We start from the raw sequence: 27,560 nt of genomic DNA on the forward strand, positions 1-27,560 counted from the left end.
CTGAACTCTGCATGAGGGTTTCTCCGACGAAGTGAGGGCCGTGAGGCACAGCTCCCCGTCCCCCGGTGACCCTGCTAGGTCCACCTTCTTAGGGAAACCCTCTGCAGAGGAGCTGACAGAGCCAGGAACTTGTGAGTTGCGTGTGTCCACTCAGGCATCATTCATGCTTGTTCTGTAGGCAGTTCCTGTCAGAAGGAGGAGGCGCGGCAGGAGCGTCGGGGGGCGGAAGACGGTGCCTCAGTGCCTCTCTCCTTCTGACATTGTTAAAGAAAACACAACAAATTTGTAATTATGTAGATAATTACATGTAGATAATGTCCTCAAGTTCTGTATAACCACTTTTTCCTCTCTCTGTGTTTGTTTCTCGTTCGTTGTTGTGTGTGTGTTTGCGTGCATTTGTCTCTTTCAAACAGGTGCCGGTCCTCACCTCTGCAGTGCTGCCGTCTCCTGTAGCGCTGCATGGTTCTAAGCTAAGTTTCCTTTCCTTTTTCTGTTCTCTCAGATTTGTCCTCAGGTTTGAAGTGTCTGTGTTGTGCAGCTGGTCTGGTCTGTCTCTAGACAGTTCAGGCTTCACCCACTAGTTAAATGGTGGAGGCTCACAGCGACATACTCAACACACAAGTTTCTGAACTCTGCATGAGGGTTTCTCCGACGAAGTGAGGGCCGTGAGGCACAGCTCCCCGTCCCCCGGTGACCCTGCTAGGTCCACCTTCTTAGGGAAACCCTCTGCAGAGGAGCTGACAGAGCCAGGAACTTGTGAGTTGCGTGTGTCCACTCAGGCATCATTCATGCTTGTTCTGTAGGCAGTTCCTGTCAGAAGGAGGAGGCGCGGCAGGAGCGTCGGGGGGCGGAAGACGGTGCCTCAGTGCCTCTCTCCTTCTGACATTGTTAAAGAAAACACAACAAATTTGTAATTATGTAGATAATTACATGTAGATAATGTCCTCAAGTTCTGTATAACCACTTTTTCCTCTCTCTGTGTTTGTTTCTCGTTCGTTGTTGTGTGTGTGTTTGCGTGCATTTGTCTCTTTCAAACAGGTGCCGGTCCTCACCTCTGCAGTGCTGCCGTCTCCTGTAGCGCTGCATGGTTCTAAGCTAAGTTTCCTTTCCTTTTTCTGTTCTCTCAGATTTGTCCTCAGGTTTGAAGTGTCTGTGTTGTGCAGCTGGTCTGGTCTGTCTCTAGACAGTTCAGGCTTCACCCACTAGTTAAATGGTGGAGGCTCACAGCGACATACTCAACACACAAGTTTCTGAACTCTGCATGAGGGTTTCTCCGACGAAGTGAGGGCCGTGAGGCACAGCTCCCCGTCCCCCGGTGACCCTGCTAGGTCCACCTTCTTAGGGAAACCCTCTGCAGAGGAGCTGACAGAGCCAGGAACTTGTGAGTTGCGTGTGTCCACTCAGGCATCATTCATGCTTGTTCTGTAGGCAGTTCCTGTCAGAAGGAGGAGGCGCGGCAGGAGCGTCGGGGGGCGGAAGACGGTGCCTCAGTGCCTCTCTCCTTCTGACATTGTTAAAGAAAACACAACAAATTTGTAATTATGTAGATAATTACATGTAGATAATGTCCTCAAGTTCTGTATAACCACTTTTTCCTCTCTCTGTGTTTGTTTCTCGTTCGTTGTTGTGTGTGTGTTTGTGTGCATTTGTCTCTTTCAAACAGGTGCCGGTCCTCACCTCTGCAGTGCTGCCGTCTCCTGTAGCGCTGCATGGTTCTAAGCTAAGTTTCCTTTCCTTTTTCTGTTCTCTCAGATTTGTCCTCAGGTTTGAAGTGTCTGTGTTGTGCAGCTGGTCTGGTCTGTCTCTAGACAGTTCAGGCTTCACCCACTAGTTAAATGGTGGAGGCTCACAGCGACATACTCAACACACAAGTTTCTGAACTCTGCATGAGGGTTTCTCCGACGAAGTGAGGGCCGTGAGGCACAGCTCCCCGTCCCCCGGTGACCCTGCTAGGTCCACCTTCTTAGGGAAACCCTCTGCAGAGGAGCTGACAGAGCCAGGAACTTGTGAGTTGCGTGTGTCCACTCAGGCATCATTCATGCTTGTTCTGTAGGCAGTTCCTGTCAGAAGGAGGAGGCGCGGCAGGAGCGTCGGGGGGCGGAAGACGGTGCCTCAGTGCCTCTCTCCTTCTGACATTGTTAAAGAAAACACAACAAATTTGTAATTATGTAGATAATTACATGTAGATAATGTCCTCAAGTTCTGTATAACCACTTTTTCCTCTCTCTGTGTTTGTTTCTCGTTCGTTGTTGTGTGTGTGTTTGTGTGCATTTGTCTCTTTCAAACAGGTGCCGGTCCTCACCTCTGCAGTGCTGCCGTCTCCTGTAGCGCTGCATGGTTCTAAGCTAAGTTTCCTTTCCTTTTTCTGTTCTCTCAGATTTGTCCTCAGGTTTGAAGTGTCTGTCTTGTGCAGCTGGTCTGGTCTGTCTCTAGACAGTTCAGGCTTCACCCACTAGTTAAATGGTGGAGGCTCACAGCGACATACTCAACACACAAGTTTCTGAACTCTGCATGAGGGTTTCTCCGACGAAGTGAGGGCCGTGAGGCACAGCTCCCCGTCCCCCGGTGACCCTGCTAGGTCCACCTTCTTAGGGAAACCCTCTGCAGAGGAGCTGACAGAGCCAGGAACTTGTGAGTTGCGTGTGTCCACTCAGGCATCATTCATGCTTGTTCTGTAGGCAGTTCCTGTCAGAAGGAGGAGGCGCGGCAGGAGCGTCGGGGGGCGGAAGACGGTGCCTCAGTGCCTCTCTCCTTCTGACATTGTTAAAGAAAACACAACAAATTTGTAATTATGTAGATAATTACATGTAGATAATGTCCTCAAGTTCTGTATAACCACTTTTTCCTCTCTCTGTGTTTGTTTCTCGTTCGTTGTTGTGTGTGTGTTTGTGTGCATTTGTCTCTTTCAAACAGGTGCCGGTCCTCACCTCTGCAGTGCTGCCGTCTCCTGTAGCGCTGCATGGTTCTAAGCTAAGTTTCCTTTCCTTTTTCTGTTCTCTCAGATTTGTCCTCAGGTTTGAAGTGTCTGTGTTGTGCAGCTGGTCTGGTCTGTCTCTAGACAGTTCAGGCTTCACCCACTAGTTAAATGGTGGAGGCTCACAGCGACATACTCAACACACAAGTTTCTGAACTCTGCATGAGGGTTTCTCCGACGAAGTGAGGGCCGTGAGGCACAGCTCCCCGTCCCCCGGTGACCCTGCTAGGTCCGACTTCTTAGGGAAACCCTCTGCAGAGGAGCTGACAGAGCCAGGAACTTGTGAGTTGCGTGTGTCCACTCAGGCATCATTCATGCTTGTTCTGTAGGCAGTTCCTGTCAGAAGGAGGAGGCGCGGCAGGAGCGTCGGGGGGCGGAAGACGGTGCCTCAGTGCCTCTCTCCTTCTGACATTGTTAAAGAAAACACAACAAATTTGTAATTATGTAGATAATTACATGTAGATAATGTCCTCAAGTTCTGTATAACCACTTTTTCCTCTCTCTGTGTTTGTTTCTCGTTCGTTGTTGTGTGTGTGTTTGTGTGCATTTGTCTCTTTCAAACAGGTGCCGGTCCTCACCTCTGCAGTGCTGCCGTCTCCTGTAGCGCTGCATGGTTCTAAGCTAAGTTTCCTTTCCTTTTTCTGTTCTCTCAGATTTGTCCTCAGGTTTGAAGTGTCTGTGTTGTGCAGCTGGTCTGGTCTGTCTCTAGACAGTTCAGGCTTCACCCACTAGTTAAATGGTGGAGGCTCACAGCGACATACTCAACACACAAGTTTCTGAACTCTGCATGAGGGTTTCTCCGACGAAGTGAGGGCCGTGAGGCACAGCTCCCCGTCCCCCGGTGACCCTGCTAGGTCCACCTTCTTAGGGAAACCCTCTGCAGAGGAGCTGACAGAGCCAGGAACTTGTGAGTTGCGTGTGTCCACTCAGGCATCATTCATGCTTGTTCTGTAGGCAGTTCCTGTCAGAAGGAGGAGGCGCGGCAGGAGCGTCGGGGGGCGGAAGACGGTGCCTCAGTGCCTCTCTCCTTCTGACATTGTTAAAGAAAACACAACAAATTTGTAATTATGTAGATAATTACATGTAGATAATGTCCTCAAGTTCTGTATAACCACTTTTTCCTCTCTCTGTGTTTGTTTCTCGTTCGTTGTTGTGTGTGTGTTTGTGTGCATTTGTCTCTTTCAAACAGGTGCCGGTCCTCACCTCTGCAGTGCTGCCGTCTCCTGTAGCGCTGCATGGTTCTAAGCTAAGTTTCCTTTCCTTTTTCTGTTCTCTCAGATTTGTCCTCAGGTTTGAAGTGTCTGTGTTGTGCAGCTGGTCTGGTCTGTCTCTAGACAGTTCAGGCTTCACCCACTAGTTAAATGGTGGAGGCTCACAGCGACATACTCAACACACAAGTTTCTGAACTCTGCATGAGGGTTTCTCCGACGAAGTGAGGGCCGTGAGGCACAGCTCCCCGTCCCCCGGTGACCCTGCTAGGTCCACCTTCTTAGGGAAACCCTCTGCAGAGGAGCTGACAGAGCCAGGAACTTGTGAGTTGCGTGTGTCCACTCAGGCATCATTCATGCTTGTTCTGTAGGCAGTTCCTGTCAGAAGGAGGAGGCGCGGCAGGAGCGTCGGGGGGCGGAAGACGGTGCCTCAGTGCCTCTCTCCTTCTGACATTGTTAAAGAAAACACAACAAATTTGTAATTATGTAGATAATTACATGTAGATAATGTCCTCAAGTTCTGTATAACCACTTTTTCCTCTCTCTGTGTTTGTTTCTCGTTCGTTGTTGTGTGTGTGTTTGTGTGCATTTGTCTCTTTCAAACAGGTGCCGGTCCTCACCTCTGCAGTGCTGCCGTCTCCTGTAGCGCTGCATGGTTCTAAGCTAAGTTTCCTTTCCTTTTTCTGTTCTCTCAGATTTGTCCTCAGGTTTGAAGTGTCTGTGTTGTGCAGCTGGTCTGGTCTGTCTCTAGACAGTTCAGGCTTCACCCACTAGTTAAATGGTGGAGGCTCACAGCGACATACTCAACACACAAGTTTCTGAACTCTGCATGAGGGTTTCTCCGACGAAGTGAGGGCCGTGAGGCACAGCTCCCCGTCCCCCGGTGACCCTGCTAGGTCCACCTTCTTAGGGAAACCCTCTGCAGAGGAGCTGACAGAGCCAGGAACTTGTGAGTTGCGTGTGTCCACTCAGGCATCATTCATGCTTGTTCTGTAGGCAGTTCCTGTCAGAAGGAGGAGGCGCGGCAGGAGCGTCGGGGGGCGGAAGACGGTGCCTCAGTGCCTCTCTCCTTCTGACATTGTTAAAGAAAACACAACAAATTTGTAATTATGTAGATAATTACATGTAGATAATGTCCTCAAGTTCTGTATAACCACTTTTTCCTCTCTCTGTGTTTGTTTCTCGTTCGTTGTTGTGTGTGTGTTTGCGTGCATTTGTCTCTTTCAAACAGGTGCCGGTCCTCACCTCTGCAGTGCTGCCGTCTCCTGTAGCGCTGCATGGTTCTAAGCTAAGTTTCCTTTCCTTTTTCTGTTCTCTCAGATTTGTCCTCAGGTTTGAAGTGTCTGTGTTGTGCAGCTGGTCTGGTCTGTCTCTAGACAGTTCAGGCTTCACCCACTAGTTAAATGGTGGAGGCTCACAGCGACATACTCAACACACAAGTTTCTGAACTCTGCATGAGGGTTTCTCCGACGAAGTGAGGGCCGTGAGGCACAGCTCCCCGTCCCCCGGTGACCCTGCTAGGTCCACCTTCTTAGGGAAACCCTCTGCAGAGGAGCTGACAGAGCCAGGAACTTGTGAGTTGCGTGTGTCCACTCAGGCATCATTCATGCTTGTTCTGTAGGCAGTTCCTGTCAGAAGGAGGAGGCGCGGCAGGAGCGTCGGGGGGCGGAAGACGGTGCCTCAGTGCCTCTCTCCTTCTGACATTGTTAAAGAAAACACAACAAATTTGTAATTATGTAGATAATTACATGTAGATAATGTCCTCAAGTTCTGTATAACCACTTTTTCCTCTCTCTGTGTTTGTTTCTCGTTCGTTGTTGTGTGTGTGTTTGCGTGCATTTGTCTCTTTCAAACAGGTGCCGGTCCTCACCTCTGCAGTGCTGCCGTCTCCTGTAGCGCTGCATGGTTCTAAGCTAAGTTTCCTTTCCTTTTTCTGTTCTCTCAGATTTGTCCTCAGGTTTGAAGTGTCTGTGTTGTGCAGCTGGTCTGGTCTGTCTCTAGACAGTTCAGGCTTCACCCACTAGTTAAATGGTGGAGGCTCACAGCGACATACTCAACACACAAGTTTCTGAACTCTGCATGAGGGTTTCTCCGACGAAGTGAGGGCCGTGAGGCACAGCTCCCCGTCCCCCGGTGACCCTGCTAGGTCCACCTTCTTAGGGAAACCCTCTGCAGAGGAGCTGACAGAGCCAGGAACTTGTGAGTTGCGTGTGTCCACTCAGGCATCATTCATGCTTGTTCTGTAGGCAGTTCCTGTCAGAAGGAGGAGGCGCGGCAGGAGCGTCGGGGGGCGGAAGACGGTGCCTCAGTGCCTCTCTCCTTCTGACATTGTTAAAGAAAACACAACAAATTTGTAATTATGTAGATAATTACATTTAGATAATGTCCTCAAGTTCTGTATAACCACTTTTTCCTCTCTCTGTGTTTGTTTCTCGTTCGTTGTTGTGTGTGTGTTTGTGTGCATTTGTCTCTTTCAAACAGGTGCCGGTCCTCACCTCTGCAGTGCTGCCGTCTCCTGTAGCGCTGCATGGTTCTAAGCTAAGTTTCCTTTCCTTTTTCTGTTCTCTCAGATTTGTCCTCAGGTTTGAAGTGTCTGTGTTGTGCAGCTGGTCTGGTCTGTCTCTAGACAGTTCAGGCTTCACCCACTAGTTAAATGGTGGAGGCTCACAGCGACATACTCAACACACAAGTTTCTGAACTCTGCATGAGGGTTTCTCCGACGAAGTGAGGGCCGTGAGGCACAGCTCCCCGTCCCCCGGTGACCCTGCTAGGTCCACCTTCTTAGGGAAACCCTCTGCAGAGGAGCTGACAGAGCCAGGAACTTGTGAGTTGCGTGTGTCCACTCAGGCATCATTCATGCTTGTTCTGTAGGCAGTTCCTGTCAGAAGGAGGAGGCGCGGCAGGAGCGTCGGGGGGCGGAAGACGGTGCCTCAGTGCCTCTCTCCTTCTGACATTGTTAAAGAAAACACAACAAATTTGTAATTATGTAGATAATTACATGTAGATAATGTCCTCAAGTTCTGTATAACCACTTTTTCCTCTCTCTGTGTTTGTTTCTCGTTCGTTGTTGTGTGTGTGTTTGTGTGCATTTGTCTCTTTCAAACAGGTGCCGGTCCTCACCTCTGCAGTGCTGCCGTCTCCTGTAGCGCTGCATGGTTCTAAGCTAAGTTTCCTTTCCTTTTTCTGTTCTCTCAGATTTGTCCTCAGGTTTGAAGTGTCTGTGTTGTGCAGCTGGTCTGGTCTGTCTCTAGACAGTTCAGGCTTCACCCACTAGTTAAATGGTGGAGGCTCACAGCGACATACTCAACACACAAGTTTCTGAACTCTGCATGAGGGTTTCTCCGACGAAGTGAGGGCCGTGAGGCACAGCTCCCCGTCCCCCGGTGACCCTGCTAGGTCCACCTTCTTAGGGAAACCCTCTGCAGAGGAGCTGACAGAGCCAGGAACTTGTGAGTTGCGTGTGTCCACTCAGGCATCATTCATGCTTGTTCTGTAGGCAGTTCCTGTCAGAAGGAGGAGGCGCGGCAGGAGCGTCGGGGGGCGGAAGACGGTGCCTCAGTGCCTCTCTCCTTCTGACATTGTTAAAGAAAACACAACAAATTTGTAATTATGTAGATAATTACATGTAGATAATGTCCTCAAGTTCTGTATAACCACTTTTTCCTCTCTCTGTGTTTGTTTCTCGTTCGTTGTTGTGTGTGTGTTTGCGTGCATTTGTCTCTTTCAAACAGGTGCCGGTCCTCACCTCTGCAGTGCTGCCGTCTCCTGTAGCGCTGCATGGTTCTAAGCTAAGTTTCCTTTCCTTTTTCTGTTCTCTCAGATTTGTCCTCAGGTTTGAAGTGTCTGTGTTGTGCAGCTGGTCTGGTCTGTCTCTAGACAGTTCAGGCTTCACCCACTAGTTAAATGGTGGAGGCTCACAGCGACATACTCAACACACAAGTTTCTGAACTCTGCATGAGGGTTTCTCCGACGAAGTGAGGGCCGTGAGGCACAGCTCCCCGTCCCCCGGTGACCCTGCTAGGTCCACCTTCTTAGGGAAACCCTCTGCAGAGGAGCTGACAGAGCCAGGAACTTGTGAGTTGCGTGTGTCCACTCAGGCATCATTCATGCTTGTTCTGTAGGCAGTTCCTGTCAGAAGGAGGAGGCGCGGCAGGAGCGTCGGGGGGCGGAAGACGGTGCCTCAGTGCCTCTCTCCTTCTGACATTGTTAAAGAAAACACAACAAATTTGTAATTATGTAGATAATTACATGTAGATAATGTCCTCAAGTTCTGTATAACCACTTTTTCCTCTCTCTGTGTTTGTTTCTCGTTCGTTGTTGTGTGTGTGTTTGTGTGCATTTGTCTCTTTCAAACAGGTGCCGGTCCTCACCTCTGCAGTGCTGCCGTCTCCTGTAGCGCTGCATGGTTCTAAGCTAAGTTTCCTTTCCTTTTTCTGTTCTCTCAGATTTGTCCTCAGGTTTGAAGTGTCTGTGTTGTGCAGCTGGTCTGGTCTGTCTCTAGACAGTTCAGGCTTCACCCACTAGTTAAATGGTGGAGGCTCACAGCGACATACTCAACACACAAGTTTCTGAACTCTGCATGAGGGTTTCTCCGACGAAGTGAGGGCCGTGAGGCACAGCTCCCCGTCCCCCGGTGACCCTGCTAGGTCCACCTTCTTAGGGAAACCCTCTGCAGAGGAGCTGACAGAGCCAGGAACTTGTGAGTTGCGTGTGTCCACTCAGGCATCATTCATGCTTGTTCTGTAGGCAGTTCCTGTCAGAAGGAGGAGGCGCGGCAGGAGCGTCGGGGGGCGGAAGACGGTGCCTCAGTGCCTCTCTCCTTCTGACATTGTTAAAGAAAACACAACAAATTTGTAATTATGTAGATAATTACATGTAGATAATGTCCTCAAGTTCTGTATAACCACTTTTTCCTCTCTCTGTGTTTGTTTCTCGTTCGTTGTTGTGTGTGTGTTTGTGTGCATTTGTCTCTTTCAAACAGGTGCCGGTCCTCACCTCTGCAGTGCTGCCGTCTCCTGTAGCGCTGCATGGTTCTAAGCTAAGTTTCCTTTCCTTTTTCTGTTCTCTCAGATTTGTCCTCAGGTTTGAAGTGTCTGTGTTGTGCAGCTGGTCTGGTCTGTCTCTAGACAGTTCAGGCTTCACCCACTAGTTAAATGGTGGAGGCTCACAGCGACATACTCAACACACAAGTTTCTGAACTCTGCATGAGGGTTTCTCCGACGAAGTGAGGGCCGTGAGGCACAGCTCCCCGTCCCCCGGTGACCCTGCTAGGTCCACCTTCTTAGGGAAACCCTCTGCAGAGGAGCTGACAGAGCCAGGAACTTGTGAGTTGCGTGTGTCCACTCAGGCATCATTCATGCTTGTTCTGTAGGCAGTTCCTGTCAGAAGGAGGAGGCGCGGCAGGAGCGTCGGGGGGCGGAAGACGGTGCCTCAGTGCCTCTCTCCTTCTGACATTGTTAAAGAAAACACAACAAATTTGTAATTATGTAGATAATTACATGTAGATAATGTCCTCAAGTTCTGTATAACCACTTTTTCCTCTCTCTGTGTTTGTTTCTCGTTCGTTGTTGTGTGTGTGTTTGTGTGCATTTGTCTCTTTCAAACAGGTGCCGGTCCTCACCTCTGCAGTGCTGCCGTCTCCTGTAGCGCTGCATGGTTCTAAGCTAAGTTTCCTTTCCTTTTTCTGTTCTCTCAGATTTGTCCTCAGGTTTGAAGTGTCTGTGTTGTGCAGCTGGTCTGGTCTGTCTCTAGACAGTTCAGGCTTCACCCACTAGTTAAATGGTGGAGGCTCACAGCGACATACTCAACACACAAGTTTCTGAACTCTGCATGAGGGTTTCTCCGACGAAGTGAGGGCCGTGAGGCACAGCTCCCCGTCCCCCGGTGACCCTGCTAGGTCCACCTTCTTAGGGAAACCCTCTGCAGAGGAGCTGACAGAGCCAGGAACTTGTGAGTTGCGTGTGTCCACTCAGGCATCATTCATGCTTGTTCTGTAGGCAGTTCCTGTCAGAAGGAGGAGGCGCGGCAGGAGCGTCGGGGGGCGGAAGACGGTGCCTCAGTGCCTCTCTCCTTCTGACATTGTTAAAGAAAACACAACAAATTTGTAATTATGTAGATAATTACATGTAGATAATGTCCTCAAGTTCTGTATAACCACTTTTTCCTCTCTCTGTGTTTGTTTCTCGTTCGTTGTTGTGTGTGTGTTTGTGTGCATTTGTCTCTTTCAAACAGGTGCCGGTCCTCACCTCTGCAGTGCTGCCGTCTCCTGTAGCGCTGCATGGTTCTAAGCTAAGTTTCCTTTCCTTTTTCTGTTCTCTCAGATTTGTCCTCAGGTTTGAAGTGTCTGTGTTGTGCAGCTGGTCTGGTCTGTCTCTAGACAGTTCAGGCTTCACCCACTAGTTAAATGGTGGAGGCTCACAGCGACATACTCAACACACAAGTTTCTGAACTCTGCATGAGGGTTTCTCCGACGAAGTGAGGGCCGTGAGGCACAGCTCCCCGTCCCCCGGTGACCCTGCTAGGTCCACCTTCTTAGGGAAACCCTCTGCAGAGGAGCTGACAGAGCCAGGAACTTGTGAGTTGCGTGTGTCCACTCAGGCATCATTCATGCTTGTTCTGTAGGCAGTTCCTGTCAGAAGGAGGAGGCGCGGCAGGAGCGTCGGGGGGCGGAAGACGGTGCCTCAGTGCCTCTCTCCTTCTGACATTGTTAAAGAAAACACAACAAATTTGTAATTATGTAGATAATTACATGTAGATAATGTCCTCAAGTTCTGTATAACCACTTTTTCCTCTCTCTGTGTTTGTTTCTCGTTCGTTGTTGTGTGTGTGTTTGTGTGCATTTGTCTCTTTCAAACAGGTGCCGGTCCTCACCTCTGCAGTGCTGCCGTCTCCTGTAGCGCTGCATGGTTCTAAGCTAAGTTTCCTTTCCTTTTTCTGTTCTCTCAGATTTGTCCTCAGGTTTGAAGTGTCTGTGTTGTGCAGCTGGTCTGGTCTGTCTCTAGACAGTTCAGGCTTCACCCACTAGTTAAATGGTGGAGGCTCACAGCGACATACTCAACACACAAGTTTCTGAACTCTGCATGAGGGTTTCTCCGACGAAGTGAGGGCCGTGAGGCACAGCTCCCCGTCCCCCGGTGACCCTGCTAGGTCCACCTTCTTAGGGAAACCCTCTGCAGAGGAGCTGACAGAGCCAGGAACTTGTGAGTTGCGTGTGTCCACTCAGGCATCATTCATGCTTGTTCTGTAGGCAGTTCCTGTCAGAAGGAGGAGGCGCGGCAGGAGCGTCGGGGGGCGGAAGACGGTGCCTCAGTGCCTCTCTCCTTCTGACATTGTTAAAGAAAACACAACAAATTTGTAATTATGTAGATAATTACATGTAGATAATGTCCTCAAGTTCTGTATAACCACTTTTTCCTCTCTCTGTGTTTGTTTCTCGTTCGTTGTTGTGTGTGTGTTTGTGTGCATTTGTCTCTTTCAAACAGGTGCCGGTCCTCACCTCTGCAGTGCTGCCGTCTCCTGTAGCGCTGCATGGTTCTAAGCTAAGTTTCCTTTCCTTTTTCTGTTCTCTCAGATTTGTCCTCAGGTTTGAAGTGTCTGTGTTGTGCAGCTGGTCTGGTCTGTCTCTAGACAGTTCAGGCTTCACCCACTAGTTAAATGGTGGAGGCTCACAGCGACATACTCAACATACAAGTTTCTGAACTCTGCATGAGGGTTTCTCCGACGAAGTGAGGGCCGTGAGGCACAGCTCCCCGTCCCCCGGTGACCCTGCTAGGTCCACCTTCTTAGGGAAACCCTCTGCAGAGGAGCTGACAGAGCCAGGAACTTGTGAGTTGCGTGTGTCCACTCAGGCATCATTCATGCTTGTTCTGTAGGCAGTTCCTGTCAGAAGGAGGAGGCGCGGCAGGAGCGTCGGGGGGCGGAAGACGGTGCCTCAGTGCCTCTCTCCTTCTGACATTGTTAAAGAAAACACAACAAATTTGTAATTATGTAGATAATTACATGTAGATAATGTCCTCAAGTTCTGTATAACCACTTTTTCCTCTCTCTGTGTTTGTTTCTCGTTCGTTGTTGTGTGTGTGTTTGTGTGCATTTGTCTCTTTCAAACAGGTGCCGGTCCTCACCTCTGCAGTGCTGCCGTCTCCTGTAGCGCTGCATGGTTCTAAGCTAAGTTTCCTTTCCTTTTTCTGTTCTCTCAGATTTGTCCTCAGGTTTGAAGTGTCTGTGTTGTGCAGCTGGTCTGGTCTGTCTCTAGACAGTTCAGGCTTCACCCACTAGTTAAATGGTGGAGGCTCACAGCGACATACTCAACACACAAGTTTCTGAACTCTGCATGAGGGTTTCTCCGACGAAGTGAGGGCCGTGAGGCACAGCTCCCCGTCCCCCGGTGACCCTGCTAGGTCCACCTTCTTAGGGAAACCCTCTGCAGAGGAGCTGACAGAGCCAGGAACTTGTGAGTTGCGTGTGTCCACTCAGGCATCATTCATGCTTGTTCTGTAGGCAGTTCCTGTCAGAAGGAGGAGGCGCGGCAGGAGCGTCGGGGGGCGGAAGACGGTGCCTCAGTGCCTCTCTCCTTCTGACATTGTTAAAGAAAACACAACAAATTTGTAATTATGTAGATAATTACATGTAGATAATGTCCTCAAGTTCTGTATAACCACTTTTTCCTCTCTCTGTGTTTGTTTCTCGTTCGTTGTTGTGTGTGTGTTTGCGTGCATTTGTCTCTTTCAAACAGGTGCCGGTCCTCACCTCTGCAGTGCTGCCGTCTCCTGTAGCGCTGCATGGTTCTAAGCTAAGTTTCCTTTCCTTTTTCTGTTCTCTCAGATTTGTCCTCAGGTTTGAAGTGTCTGTGTTGTGCAGCTGGTCTGGTCTGTCTCTAGACAGTTCAGGCTTCACCCACTAGTTAAATGGTGGAGGCTCACAGCGACATACTCAACACACAAGTTTCTGAACTCTGCATGAGGGTTTCTCCGACGAAGTGAGGGCCGTGAGGCACAGCTCCCCGTCCCCCGGTGACCCTGCTAGGTCCACCTTCTTAGGGAAACCCTCTGCAGAGGAGCTGACAGAGCCAGGAACTTGTGAGTTGCGTGTGTCCACTCAGGCATCATTCATGCTTGTTCTGTAGGCAGTTCCTGTCAGAAGGAGGAGGCGCGGCAGGAGCGTCGGGGGGCGGAAGACGGTGCCTCAGTGCCTCTCTCCTTCTGACATTGTTAAAGAAAACACAACAAATTTGTAATTATGTAGATAATTACATGTAGATAATGTCCTCAAGTTCTGTATAACCACTTTTTCCTCTCTCTGTGTTTGTTTCTCGTTCGTTGTTGTGTGTGTGTTTGCGTGCATTTGTCTCTTTCAAACAGGTGCCGGTCCTCACCTCTGCAGTGCTGCCGTCTCCTGTAGCGCTGCATGGTTCTAAGCTAAGTTTCCTTTCCTTTTTCTGTTCTCTCAGATTTGTCCTCAGGTTTGAAGTGTCTGTGTTGTGCAGCTGGTCTGGTCTGTCTCTAGACAGTTCAGGCTTCACCCACTAGTTAAATGGTGGAGGCTCACAGCGACATACTCAACACACAAGTTTCTGAACTCTGCATGAGGGTTTCTCCGACGAAGTGAGGGCCGTGAGGCACAGCTCCCCGTCCCCCGGTGACCCTGCTAGGTCCACCTTCTTAGGGAAACCCTCTGCAGAGGAGCTGACAGAGCCAGGAACTTGTGAGTTGCGTGTGTCCACTCAGGCATCATTCATGCTTGTTCTGTAGGCAGTTCCTGTCAGAAGGAGGAGGCGCGGCAGGAGCGTCGGGGGGCGGAAGACGGTGCCTCAGTGCCTCTCTCCTTCTGACATTGTTAAAGAAAACACAACAAATTTGTAATTATGTAGATAATTACATGTAGATAATGTCCTCAAGTTCTGTATAACCACTTTTTCCTCTCTCTGTGTTTGTTTCTCGTTCGTTGTTGTGTGTGTGTTTGTGTGCATTTGTCTCTTTCAAACAGGTGCCGGTCCTCACCTCTGCAGTGCTGCCGTCTCCTGTAGCGCTGCATGGTTCTAAGCTAAGTTTCCTTTCCTTTTTCTGTTCTCTCAGATTTGTCCTCAGGTTTGAAGTGTCTGTGTTGTGCAGCTGGTCTGGTCTGTCTCTAGACAGTTCAGGCTTCACCCACTAGTTAAATGGTGGAGGCTCACAGCGACATACTCAACACACAAGTTTCTGAACTCTGCATGAGGGTTTCTCCGACGAAGTGAGGGCCGTGAGGCACAGCTCCCCGTCCCCCGGTGACCCTGCTAGGTCCACCTTCTTAGGGAAACCCTCTGCAGAGGAGCTGACAGAGCCAGGAACTTGTGAGTTGCGTGTGTCCACTCAGGCATCATTCATGCTTGTTCTGTAGGCAGTTCCTGTCAGAAGGAGGAGGCGCGGCAGGAGCGTCGGGGGGCGGAAGACGGTGCCTCAGTGCCTCTCTCCTTCTGACATTGTTAAAGAAAACACAACAAATTTGTAATTATGTAGATAATTACATGTAGATAATGTCCTCAAGTTCTGTATAACCACTTTTTCCTCTCTCTGTGTTTGTTTCTCGTTCGTTGTTGTGTGTGTGTTTGTGTGCATTTGTCTCTTTCAAACAGGTGCCGGTCCTCACCTCTGCAGTGCTGCCGTCTCCTGTAGCGCTGCATGGTTCTAAGCTAAGTTTCCTTTCCTTTTTCTGTTCTCTCAGATTTGTCCTCAGGTTTGAAGTGTCTGTGTTGTGCAGCTGGTCTGGTCTGTCTCTAGACAGTCCAGGCTTCACCCACTAGTTAAATGGTGGAGGCTCACAGCGACATACTCAACACACAAGTTTCTGAACTCTGCATGAGGGTTTCTCCGACGAAGTGAGGGCCGTGAGGCACAGCTCCCCGTCCCCCGGTGACCCTGCTAGGTCCACCTTCTTAGGGAAACCCTCTGCAGAGGAGCTGACAGAGCCAGGAACTTGTGAGTTGCGTGTGTCCACTCAGGCATCATTCATGCTTGTTCTGTAGGCAGTTCCTGTCAGAAGGAGGAGGCGCGGCAGGAGCGTCGGGGGGCGGAAGACGGTGCCTCAGTGCCTCTCTCCTTCTGACATTGTTAAAGAAAACACAACAAATTTGTAATTATGTAGATAATTACATGTAGATAATGTCCTCAAGTTCTGTATAACCACTTTTTCCTCTCTCTGTGTTTGTTTCTCGTTCGTTGTTGTGTGTGTGTTTGTGTGCATTTGTCTCTTTCAAACAGGTGCCGGTCCTCACCTCTGCAGTGCTGCCGTCTCCTGTAGCGCTGCATGGTTCTAAGCTAAGTTTCCTTTCCTTTTTCTGTTCTCTCAGATTTGTCCTCAGGTTTGAAGTGTCTGTGTTGTGCAGCTGGTCTGGTCTGTCTCTAGACAGTCCAGGCTTCACCCACTAGTTAAATGGTGGAGGCTCACAGCGACATACTCAACACACAAGTTTCTGAACTCTGCATGAGGGTTTCTCCGACGAAGTGAGGGCCGTGAGGCACAGCTCCCCGTCCCCCGGTGACCCTGCTAGGTCCACCTTCTTAGGGAAACCCTCTGCAGAGGAGCTGACAGAGCCAGGAACTTGTGAGTTGCGTGTGTCCACTCAGGCATCATTCATGCTTGTTCTGTAGGCAGTTCCTGTCAGAAGGAGGAGGCGCGGCAGGAGCGTCGGGGGGCGGAAGACGGTGCCTCAGTGCCTCTCTCCTTCTGACATTGTTAAAGAAAACACAACAAATTTGTAATTATGTAGATAATTACATGTAGATAATGTCCTCAAGTTCTGTATAACCACTTTTTCCTCTCTCTGTGTTTGTTTCTCGTTCGTTGTTGTGTGTGTGTTTGTGTGCATTTGTCTCTTTCAAACAGGTGCCGGTCCTCACCTCTGCAGTGCTGCCGTCTCCTGTAGCGCTGCATGGTTCTAAGCTAAGTTTCCTTTCCTTTTTCTGTTCTCTCAGATTTGTCCTCAGGTTTGAAGTGTCTGTGTTGTGCAGCTGGTCTGGTCTGTCTCTAGACAGTTCAGGCTTCACCCACTAGTTAAATGGTGGAGGCTCACAGCGACATACTCAACACACAAGTTTCTGAACTCTGCATGAGGGTTTCTCCGACGAAGTGAGGGCCGTGAGGCACAGCTCCCCGTCCCCCGGTGACCCTGCTAGGTCCACCTTCTTAGGGAAACCCTCTGCAGAGGAGCTGACAGAGCCAGGAACTTGTGAGTTGCGTGTGTCCACTCAGGCATCATTCATGCTTGTTCTGTAGGCAGTTCCTGTCAGAAGGAGGAGGCGCGGCAGGAGCGTCGGGGGGCGGAAGACGGTGCCTCAGTGCCTCTCTCCTTCTGACATTGTTAAAGAAAACACAACAAATTTGTAATTATGTAGATAATTACATGTAGATAATGTCCTCAAGTTCTGTATAACCACTTTTTCCTCTCTCTGTGTTTGTTTCTCGTTCGTTGTTGTGTGTGTGTTTGTGTGCATTTGTCTCTTTCAAACAGGTGCCGGTCCTCACCTCTGCAGTGCTGCCGTCTCCTGTAGCGCTGCATGGTTCTAAGCTAAGTTTCCTTTCCTTTTTCTGTTCTCTCAGATTTGTCCTCAGGTTTGAAGTGTCTGTGTTGTGCAGCTGGTCTGGTCTGTCTCTAGACAGTTCAGGCTTCACCCACTAGTTAAATGGTGGAGGCTCACAGCGACATACTCAACACACAAGTTTCTGAACTCTGCATGAGGGTTTCTCCGACGAAGTGAGGGCCGTGAGGCACAGCTCCCCGTCCCCCGGTGACCCTGCTAGGTCCACCTTCTTAGGGAAACCCTCTGCAGAGGAGCTGACAGAGCCAGGAACTTGTGAGTTGCGTGTGTCCACTCAGGCATCATTCATGCTTGTTCTGTAGGCAGTTCCTGTCAGAAGGAGGAGGCGCGGCAGGAGCGTCGGGGGGCGGAAGACGGTGCCTCAGTGCCTCTCTCCTTCTGACATTGTTAAAGAAAACACAACAAATTTGTAATTATGTAGGTAATTACATGTAGATAATGTCCTCAAGTTCTGTATAACCACTTTTTCCTCTCTCTGTGTTTGTTTCTCGTTCGTTGTTGTGTGTGTGTTTGCGTGCATTTGTCTCTTTCAAACAGGTGCCGGTCCTCACCTCTGCAGTGCTGCCGTCTCCTGTAGCGCTGCATGGTTCTAAGCTAAGTTTCCTTTCCTTTTTCTGTTCTCTCAGATTTGTCCTCAGGTTTGAAGTGTCTGTGTTGTGCAGCTGGTCTGGTCTGTCTCTAGACAGTTCAGGCTTCACCCACTAGTTAAATGGTGGAGGCTCACAGCGACATACTCAACACACAAGTTTCTGAACTCTGCATGAGGGTTTCTCCGACGAAGTGAGGGCCGTGAGGCACAGCTCCCCGTCCCCCGGTGACCCTGCTAGGTCCACCTTCTTAGGGAAACCCTCTGCAGAGGAGCTGACAGAGCCAGGAACTTGTGAGTTGCGTGTGTCCACTCAGGCATCATTCATGCTTGTTCTGTAGGCAGTTCCTGTCAGAAGGAGGAGGCGCGGCAGGAGCGTCGGGGGGCGGAAGACGGTGCCTCAGTGCCTCTCTCCTTCTGACATTGTTAAAGAAAACACAACAAATTTGTAATTATGTAGGTAATTACATGTAGATAATGTCCTCAAGTTCTGTATAACCACTTTTTCCTCTCTCTGTGTTTGTTTCTCGTTCGTTGTTGTGTGTGTGTTTGTGTGCATTTGTCTCTTTCAAACAGGTGCCGGTCCTCACCTCTGCAGTGCTGCCGTCTCCTGTAGCGCTGCATGGTTCTAAGCTAAGTTTCCTTTCCTTTTTCTGTTCTCTCAGATTTGTCCTCAGGTTTGAAGTGTCTGTGTTGTGCAGCTGGTCTGGTCTGTCTCTAGACAGTTCAGGCTTCACCCACTAGTTAAATGGTGGAGGCTCACAGCGACATACTCAACACACAAGTTTCTGAACTCTGCATGAGGGTTTCTCCGACGAAGTGAGGGCCGTGAGGCACAGCTCCCCGTCCCCCGGTGACCCTGCTAGGTCCACCTTCTTAGGGAAACCCTCTGCAGAGGAGCTGACAGAGCCAGGAACTTGTGAGTTGCGTGTGTCCACTCAGGCATCATTCATGCTTGTTCTGTAGGCAGTTCCTGTCAGAAGGAGGAGGCGCGGCAGGAGCGTCGGGGGGCGGAAGACGGTGCCTCAGTGCCTCTCTCCTTCTGACATTGTTAAAGAAAACACAACAAATTTGTAATTATGTAGATAATTACATGTAGATAATGTCCTCAAGTTCTGTATAACCACTTTTTCCTCTCTCTGTGTTTGTTTCTCGTTCGTTGTTGTGTGTGTGTTTGTGTGCATTTGTCTCTTTCAAACAGGTGCCGGTCCTCACCTCTGCAGTGCTGCCGTCTCCTGTAGCGCTGCATGGTTCTAAGCTAAGTTTCCTTTCCTTTTTCTGTTCTCTCAGATTTGTCCTCAGGTTTGAAGTGTCTGTGTTGTGCAGCTGGTCTGGTCTGTCTCTAGACAGTTCAGGCTTCACCCACTAGTTAAATGGTGGAGGCTCACAGCGACATACTCAACACACAAGTTTCTGAACTCTGCATGAGGGTTTCTCCGACGAAGTGAGGGCCGTGAGGCACAGCTCCCCGTCCCCCGGTGACCCTGCTAGGTCCACCTTCTTAGGGAAACCCTCTGCAGAGGAGCTGACAGAGCCAGGAACTTGTGAGTTGCGTGTGTCCACTCAGGCATCATTCATGCTTGTTCTGTAGGCAGTTCCTGTCAGAAGGAGGAGGCGCGGCAGGAGCGTCGGGGGGCGGAAGACGGTGCCTCAGTGCCTCTCTCCTTCTGACATTGTTAAAGAAAACACAACAAATTTGTAATTATATAGATAATTACATGTAGATAATGTCCTCAAGTTCTGTATAACCACTTTTTCCTCTCTCTGTGTTTGTTTCTCGTTCGTTGTTGTGTGTGTGTTTGTGTGCATTTGTCTCTTTCAAACAGGTGCCGGTCCTCACCTCTGCAGTGCTGCCGTCTCCTGTAGCGCTGCATGGTTCTAAGCTAAGTTTCCTTTCCTTTTTCTGTTCTCTCAGATTTGTCCTCAGGTTTGAAGTGTCTGTGTTGTGCAGCTGGTCTGGTCTGTCTCTAGACAGTTCAGGCTTCACCCACTAGTTAAATGGTGGAGGCTCACAGCGACATACTCAACACACAAGTTTCTGAACTCTGCATGAGGGTTTCTCCGACGAAGTGAGGGCCGTGAGGCACAGCTCCCCGTCCCCCGGTGACCCTGCTAGGTCCACCTTCTTAGGGAAACCCTCTGCAGAGGAGCTGACAGAGCCAGGAACTTGTGAGTTGCGTGTGTCCACTCAGGCATCATTCATGCTTGTTCTGTAGGCAGTTCCTGTCAGAAGGAGGAGGCGCGGCAGGAGCGTCGGGGGGCGGAAGACGGTGCCTCAGTGCCTCTCTCCTTCTGACATTGTTAAAGAAAACACAACAAATTTGTAATTATGTAGATAATTACATGTAGATAATGTCCTCAAGTTCTGTATAACCACTTTTTCCTCTCTCTGTGTTTGTTTCTCGTTCGTTGTTGTGTGTGTGTTTGTGTGCATTTGTCTCTTTCAAACAGGTGCCGGTCCTCACCTCTGCAGTGCTGCCGTCTCCTGTAGCGCTGCATGGTTCTAAGCTAAGTTTCCTTTCCTTTTTCTGTTCTCTCAGATTTGTCCTCAGGTTTGAAGTGTCTGTGTTGTGCAGCTGGTCTGGTCTGTCTCTAGACAGTTCAGGCTTCACCCACTAGTTAAATGGTGGAGGCTCACAGCGACATACTCAACACACAAGTTTCTGAACTCTGCATGAGGGTTTCTCCGACGAAGTGAGGGCCGTGAGGCACAGCTCCCCGTCCCCCGGTGACCCTGCTAGGTCCACCTTCTTAGGGAAACCCTCTGCAGAGGAGCTGACAGAGCCAGGAACTTGTGAGTTGCGTGTGTCCACTCAGGCATCATTCATGCTTGTTCTGTAGGCAGTTCCTGTCAGAAGGAGGAGGCGCGGCAGGAGCGTCGGGGGGCGGAAGACGGTGCCTCAGTGCCTCTCTCCTTCTGACATTGTTAAAGAAAACACAACAAATTTGTAATTATGTAGATAATTACATGTAGATAATGTCCTCAAGTTCTGTATAACCACTTTTTCCTCTCTCTGTGTTTGTTTCTCGTTCGTTGTTGTGTGTGTTTGCGTGCATTTGTCTCTTTCAAACAGGTGCCGGTCCTCACCTCTGCAGTGCTGCCGTCTCCTGTAGCGCTGCATGGTTCTAAGCTAAGTTTCCTTTCCTTTTTCTGTTCTCTCAGATTTGTCCTCAGGTTTGAAGTGTCTGTGTTGTGCAGCTGGTCTGGTCTGTCTCTAGACAGTTCAGGCTTCACCCACTAGTTAAATGGTGGAGGCTCACAGCGACATACTCAACACACAAGTTTCTGAACTCTGCATGAGGGTTTCTCCGGCGAAGTGAGGGCCGTGAGGCACAGCTCCCCGTCCCCCGGTGACCCTGCTAGGTCCACCTTCTTAGGGAAACCCTCTGCAGAGGAGCTGACAGAGCCAGGAACTTGTGAGTTGTGTGTGTCCACTCAGGCATCATTCATGCTTGTTCTGTAGACAGTTCCTGTCAGAAGGAGGAGGCGCAGCAGGAGCGTCGGGGGGCGGAAGACGGTGCCTCAGTGCCTCTCTCCTTCTGACATTGTTAAAGAAAACACAACAAATTTATAATTATGTAGATAATTACATGTAGATAATGTCCTCAAGTTCTGTATAACCACTTTTTCCTCTCTCTGTGTTTGTTTCCCGTTCGTTGTTGTGTGTGTTTGCGTGCATTTGTCTCTTTCAAACAGGTGCCGGTCCTCACCTCTGCAGTGCTGCCGTCTCCTGTAGCGCTGCATGGTTCTAAGCTAAGTTTCCTTTCCTTTTTCTGTTCTCTCAGATTTGTCCTCAGGTTTGAAGTGTCTGTGTTGTGCAGCTGGTCTGGTCTGTCTCTAGACAGTTCAGGCTTCACCCACTAGTTAAATGGTGGAGGCTCACAGCGACATACTCAACACACAAGTTTCTGAACTCTGCATGAGGGTTTCTCCGACGAAGTGAGGGCCGTGAGGCACAGCTCCCCGTCCCCCGGTGACCCTGCTAGGTCCACCTTCTTAGGGAAACCCTCTGCAGAGGAGCTGACAGAGCCAGGAACTTGTGAGTTGCGTGTGTCCACTCAGGCATCATTCATGCTTGTTCTGTAGGCAGTTCCTGTCAGAAGGAGGAGGCGCAGCAGGAGCGTCGGGGGGCGGAAGACGGTGCCTCAGTGCCTCTCTCCTTCTGACATTGTTAAAGAAAACACAACAAATTTATAATTATGTAGATAATTACATGTAGATAATGTCCTCAAGTTCTGTATAACCACTTTGTCCTCTCTCTGTGTTTGTTTCTCGTTCGTTGTTGTGTGTGTTTGTGTGCATTTGTCTCTTTCAAACAGGTGCCGGTCCTCACCTCTGCAGTGCTGCCGTCTCCTGTAGCGCTGCATGGTTCTAAGCTAAGTTTCCTTTCCTTTTTCTGTTCTCTCAGATTTGTCCTCAGGTTTGAAGTGTCTGTGTTGTGCAGCTGGTCTGGTCTGTCTCTAGACAGTTCAGGCTTCACCCACTAGTTAAATGGTGGAGGCTCACAGCGACATACTCAACACACAAGTTTCTGAACTCTGCATGAGGGTTTCTCTGGCGAAGTGAGGGCCGTGAGGCACAGCTCCCCGTCCCCCGGTGACCCTGCTAGGTCCACCTTCTTAGGGAAACCCTCTGCAGAGGAGCTGACAGAGCCAGGAACTTGTGAGTTGTGTGTGTCCACTCAGGCATCATTCATGCTTGTTCTGTAGACAGTTCCTGTCAGAAGGAGGAGGCGCGGCAGGAGCGTCGGGGGGCGGAAGACGGTGCCTCAGTGCCTCTCTCCTTCTGACATTGTTAAAGAAAACACAACAAATTTATAATTATGTAGATAATTACATGTAGATAATGTCCTCAAGTTCTGTATAACCACTTTGTCCTCTCTCTGTGTTTGTTTCTCGTTCGTTGTTGTGTGTGTTTGCGTGCATTTGTCTCTTTCAAACAGGTGCCGGTCCTCACCTCTGCAGTGCTGCCGTCTCCTGTAGCGCTGCATGGTTCTAAGCTAAGTTTCCTTTCCTTTTTCTGTTCTCTCAGATTTGTCCTCAGGTTTGAAGTGTCTGTGTTGTGCAGCTGGTCTGGTCTGTCTCTAGACAGTTCAGGCTTCACCCACTAGTTAAATGGTGGAGGCTCACAGCGACATACTCAACACACAAGTTTCTGAACTCTGCATGAGGGTTTCTCCGGCGAAGTGAGGGCCGTGAGGCACAGCTCCCCGTCCCCCGGTGACCCTGCTAGGTCCACCTTCTTAGGGAAACCCTCTGCAGAGGAGCTGACAGAGCCAGGAACTTGTGAGTTGCGTGTGTCCACTCAGGCATCATTCATGCTTGTTCTGTAGGCAGTTCCTGTCAGAAGGAGGAGGCGCAGCAGGAGCGTCGGGGGGCGGAAGACGGTGCCAAATAAAGAAGAGTCACCTGGTTATTACAACCACATCCCTGAATCTCTAACAGAGAGTGATGAAGAGCCGCTCCTTCACACTGTTCCCGAAAAGTACAGAAAGGTTGGACTTGCTACGTTTCACCCTGGTGTTCATAGAGATACAGTTAAATATGACATGTAACAATTTCTAGAGTGTTGCTACAAGCTTTGATTTCCCAAACATGTGACGAAGATGTGTTTGTTGTGCTTCAGGTGACAATTAAATACTCTAAACGTGGACGGGAAGATTTTGACTTCAAACATTACAACAGGACGTTGTTTGCTGGCCTGGAGCCGCAGATTCCCAACGCCTACTGTAACTGCATGATCCAGGTAAGAAGCTGAAGATTCACAATGTGTACATTTAATTTTTAATATGAGACAATTTGTCAAATGTTCCATGGGTCTTTTATGTTTGCATCTTAGGTGTTATACTTCCTGGAGCCAGTTCGCTGCCTTGTTCAGAATCATTTGTGCCACAAGGAGTTTTGTTTGGCTTGTGAACTCGGCTTCCTCTTCCACATGTTGGATTTGTCACAAGGAGATCCATGTCAGGTAAGTTTCTTTCTTTCTTTGTTTTCAATCTGTTGGGAATTGCAAGGCTCTTACTTTGAAATCTCATTTTGTTGTGACTGCCCAAAGTAACCTCTAATGTCTTCTTCCTTAAGGCCAGCAACTTCCTCAGAGCACTTCGAAACGTCCCTGAAGCCAAAGAGATGGGCCTGATCCTCTCAAACTATGAGGAGACGACAGGAACAGTCGAGCTAGGTCGCTTAATCCAGAGATGGAATCACTTCATCCTCTACCAGCTCTTCCAGGAGACACAGGAGCAGGAGGATCCACGGGCCTACAGGACGACCAGGAGTAGGTAAAACACATTGTTGTTGACCTGCATTCTTACTGGACACTGTCCCAGTCTTATCATTATGTTTGTTTATAAATGCAGAGTTTTCCTTCTGGTTTCTGAAACTGTGATTTGTGTTTGTGTTGCAGTTCTCTGGGCTCCCCTGGCGACTCTGTCATTAGAGAGCTGTTTTGTTCTGAAGTTGAGAACCGCAGCCCGTGTCTCTGTGGCATAGAAACAGTCTACTCCTCCCTCATGTTGCTGTTCAACATGCATTACCCTGACTCTCAAGGTGAGTCTGAGAGCACTGAGAGCATGGATATCTGTGACTGTGAATTACTCTGTCTTTGAAACTTGAACTATTAATGATTACATAATGGTTTGAATTAATTTAGTTTTTGAATGAGCAGAGGGAAATATCTGCTTGATTTGATGTATACACTGATATTCATTGTACTTTGACACTTCAGGAGAAAGAATAAAGGAGCACGACTTTGCTGAGATCCTGAAGAAAAGCATCTGCCTGCAGCAGAGATCTCACACATGGTGTGGAAACTGTGACAAGTATCAGCCCACAGTGAGTTACAGCTTTCATTCACTCATAATGACAATTCATTTATGGTTGATTGTTACCTGTTGTGCAGGGTAATCATTTCTTTGTGTTACACTGTAGGTGCAGACACGCAACATTCGACGTCTCCCAGATGTTTTGGTGATAAACTGTGAGGTGAACAGCAGCAAAGAGGCCGAATTCTGGAAGGTTCAGGCCGAGGTAAGCCACTGATTCACTGTCTTTAAATACAGTTAAAAGAAAGTAATGATTTATCTGTTCATTATTTACATGATTGCCCATGTTTCTGTTTTTATAGTACACCTTCAACAAATCCATGCAGAAGACAGATCAGGATCAGCGTCACGTGTGGATCCCCGCCACTCTCAAGATGTCCCTCAGCAAAAGTCAGAGACTGGAGATCAGCAGCTGGCCTGAGGGCGAGGAGGTGAGGACTTTAGATTTTCAGCTGATCTTTGCACTTGAAGAAATAACTGAGTAACTTTTCATCACCAAGTTAAAATTTCACTTCAAGATTAAAACCATATTTCCAGGAGCAATATTTTTAAAACATTATTACACTAATCTGTAGATATTGAACTATAGGTTGGTTTTAGTGTTTTTGTTTCTGTAACACATGAATTTTGTGAAATGAAAAAGTTTATCTTACAATTATTTGCACTTTCTGTTACTAGTTAAGTGCTGCTGAACAGGCGGAGGGAGCTTCTCTGTATGACTTGGTGGCGACGGTGCCGCACATCCTGGACGCTGGCGCGGGTGGTAATCTGGTCGCACACATCAAAGTGGGTGAGACCTACCATCAAAGAAAAGAGGTGAGCGACGCTTAGATAAGAAAAGTTTGACATCTGCTGACTACAAAAAGTTTCATTTTTAACATTCAAAATGATTTTATTATTTCAGGGAGTCTCTCGCCAGCAGTGGTACCTCTTCAATGACTTCCTCATTGAGCCGATTGAGCAGGTAAGGATCCTAGATAAGATTCCTGCTTGTTTATTCATGCTAACTTTAATGTGTGCAGTCATTTAAAAATGTTTCTCCTTTTGTTTTCAGACTGAGGCTGCACAGTTTGATGTGAGCTGGAAAGTGCCAGCCATCCTGTGTTACGCCAAGAGAAACTACCACACCAAATACGACCTCCGCAGTGAGTGTCAGCACAATCAGTCTGAAGTCAAATCCGACTTATATCGGACTGAGAAGCAGAGCAAGACAGACGCCACTTTCATCCCACTCACAGTCAGTGAGATGCCGCAGGCTGGTGACCTGGTGGGGCTGGACGCTGAGTTTGTAAAGCTCAGTGAGGTAAGTCTGGCTATGATACCATCATTTATTATAATATAGGATCAAAAACAATTTTAAATATTCCTAGTACATATTTTCAGTAGTTCAGCTAATCTGACTCAAGTATTTAAAACAAATTTGACCCCTGAATGTGTGCGTTTGCAGGAGGAAGCAGTGCTGCATAGCGACGGCACCAAATCGACCATCACGCCCAGTCAGATGTCTGTGGCCAGGATCACCTGTGTGAGGGGTCAGGGGCCCAACGAGGGGGTCCCCTTCATCGATGACTACATCTCCACTCAGGAGCAGGTGAGAAGCTGCAGAGAGAAAAGACCACGATGACCTGAAAGAATGAATATATAATGTTTCAAGGATCCACCCGCTAACTTGTCAATTTGTTCTTCCAGGTGGTCGACTATTTGACAAAATACTCTGGAATCGAACCTGGAGACCTGGATGCCACAGTATCCTCTAAGGACGTGACCACGCTGAAGTCGACCTACCTGAAGCTACGCTTCCTCATCGATGCAGGAGTTCGCTTCGTCGGCCACGGCCGGCAGAATGACTTTCGTGTCATTAATTTAGTGGTACGTTATTTCATCAGTTTTAAATTTCAAATTAGTTCATATCGTTTAAAGATGTGATTTTTTTTTATAGATGTGCTTTGATTTTAATGTTTTTTATTTTCTGTTTCTTAAGGTTCCCAAAGATCAAGTTATCGACACTGTGCACCTCTTCCGATTGCCCTACAAGAGGATGATTTCTCTGAAATTCCTTGCTTGGTATTTTCTTGGTAAGTTAGTAGAAACAAAAAAAACAAAATCAAATCCAAATAATCCAAATATGAGTCTGTAATCGAATTAAATCACATTATTACAGCGAGAGGGATTAGGATCCAAATATGTAAACTGGATAATCCGCTCATGTTACCGAAGTCAGTATAGTTCATGATGTTTTAGTTGTCATCAAACTCATCTTGGAATTAAATCTGAACAACAAAGTATTTAGAGGCTTTTTTGAGTTCATGCACTAAAGCGTACGTGTCAATTCCTCATATCCACACTGTAATCTGAAGCTGAACACTTTCATTTTAATCATTCCTGATCTTTTTTTCATGTCCACAGGCCTCAACATCCAGGGAGAAACCCACGACAGCACGGAGGACTCATGCACGGCCCTGAAGCTTTACAGGAAGTACCTGGAGCTGTATCAGGAAGGAGGGAATCATTACGTGACGAAAGTGCTCTACGAAGTCTACGACAAAGGCTTCCAGCTGAACTGGAAAGTCCCGGATTCGGACATGAGATAGTCCGTCTGAGTGGACTGAATGCACTCTCCTTCCATCCACGGGTGCTGCTGTGCTTCCCTCTGTGATGGGACTGTGAGCAACACCATGACCTGAGGATGCTCGGGCTGCTTATTTTGTATCATATTTTATAGTTATTTGCTTTGAGTCAGTGACTCAGTTGTTTTTATCATATCTAAATATAAGCTTTTTATTTCAGAGAGGTTTACAGGGGGGAAAGTGATCATTCAAAATATGAATTTGAAGCATTTTGTTTTTGTTTTAAAGGAAAAAGTCAAACTTGTTGCATGTAAATGAAGTCATCCTGAGCACTGTAAAATGTTTGTTGTTTGATACCAGGAAGTGGAGAATGTGCACGAATCCATGAAAATCTTGATTAAAACAGATTCCAACCACAATGAATTTAGTTTGTTTTTTTTCACCAGATTCTGTGAAATCTGTTGCACTGTTCATTTTCCAGCTAACTTTTTGCAGCTTTCTCAGAATTCAGATCAACGTTCAATTTTTCAAAAGCTGTTATTTCTCTTCTATAAATGACACATTTAGCAAGTTTGAAAAAATTGTCCTCAATATTTCACCTCGACATCTTTAAAATGCTCTAACTGGTAAGGACTGTGCTTCAAGTGCAGCATTTACAGCCACCACCAAAAGTAGTAACTATACTTTAATAGACGTGCTTCATTTAATAAAGCTTTAAGTCACATTTGAACGATTTTTTGATATAATGGTGCCCTCTGCTGGATAATATGCACACTCTTACCGTTCACTCTTACAGTTGTTTTTAAAGGTTTATGTCATTATTTTCATTGTT

At 48.3% G+C, this 27,560-nt stretch overlaps 1 protein-coding gene across 1 annotated transcript in view; it reads left to right on the forward strand.

The window, feature by feature from the left end:
* LOC145423057 (PAN2-PAN3 deadenylation complex catalytic subunit PAN2-like) overlaps window positions 1-27,147 on the forward strand; it is a 32,608-nt gene extending 5,461 nt beyond the window's left edge. Inside the window, exons 2-16 of the mRNA XM_080295162.1 lie at window positions 22,671-22,832; window positions 22,964-23,083; window positions 23,177-23,305; window positions 23,419-23,618; window positions 23,744-23,886; window positions 24,065-24,171; window positions 24,268-24,366; window positions 24,464-24,592; window positions 24,840-24,977; window positions 25,066-25,125; window positions 25,216-25,464; window positions 25,609-25,752; window positions 25,851-26,030; window positions 26,143-26,236; window positions 26,568-27,147. Coding sequence (XP_080151288.1) covers window positions 22,671-22,832; window positions 22,964-23,083; window positions 23,177-23,305; window positions 23,419-23,618; window positions 23,744-23,886; window positions 24,065-24,171; window positions 24,268-24,366; window positions 24,464-24,592; window positions 24,840-24,977; window positions 25,066-25,125; window positions 25,216-25,464; window positions 25,609-25,752; window positions 25,851-26,030; window positions 26,143-26,236; window positions 26,568-26,752 — 2,139 coding nt within the window. The 3' untranslated portion in view covers window positions 26,753-27,147. The remainder of the gene's footprint in view (window positions 1-22,670; window positions 22,833-22,963; window positions 23,084-23,176; window positions 23,306-23,418; window positions 23,619-23,743; window positions 23,887-24,064; window positions 24,172-24,267; window positions 24,367-24,463; window positions 24,593-24,839; window positions 24,978-25,065; window positions 25,126-25,215; window positions 25,465-25,608; window positions 25,753-25,850; window positions 26,031-26,142; window positions 26,237-26,567) is intronic.
* The last annotated feature ends 413 nt before the right edge of the window (window positions 27,148-27,560 follow it).

The sequence above is a fragment of the Astatotilapia calliptera genome, chromosome 20 (assembly GCF_964374335.1).
Source record: "Astatotilapia calliptera chromosome 20, fAstCal68.1, whole genome shotgun sequence".
Lineage (NCBI taxonomy): Eukaryota > Metazoa > Chordata > Actinopteri > Cichliformes > Cichlidae > Astatotilapia > Astatotilapia calliptera.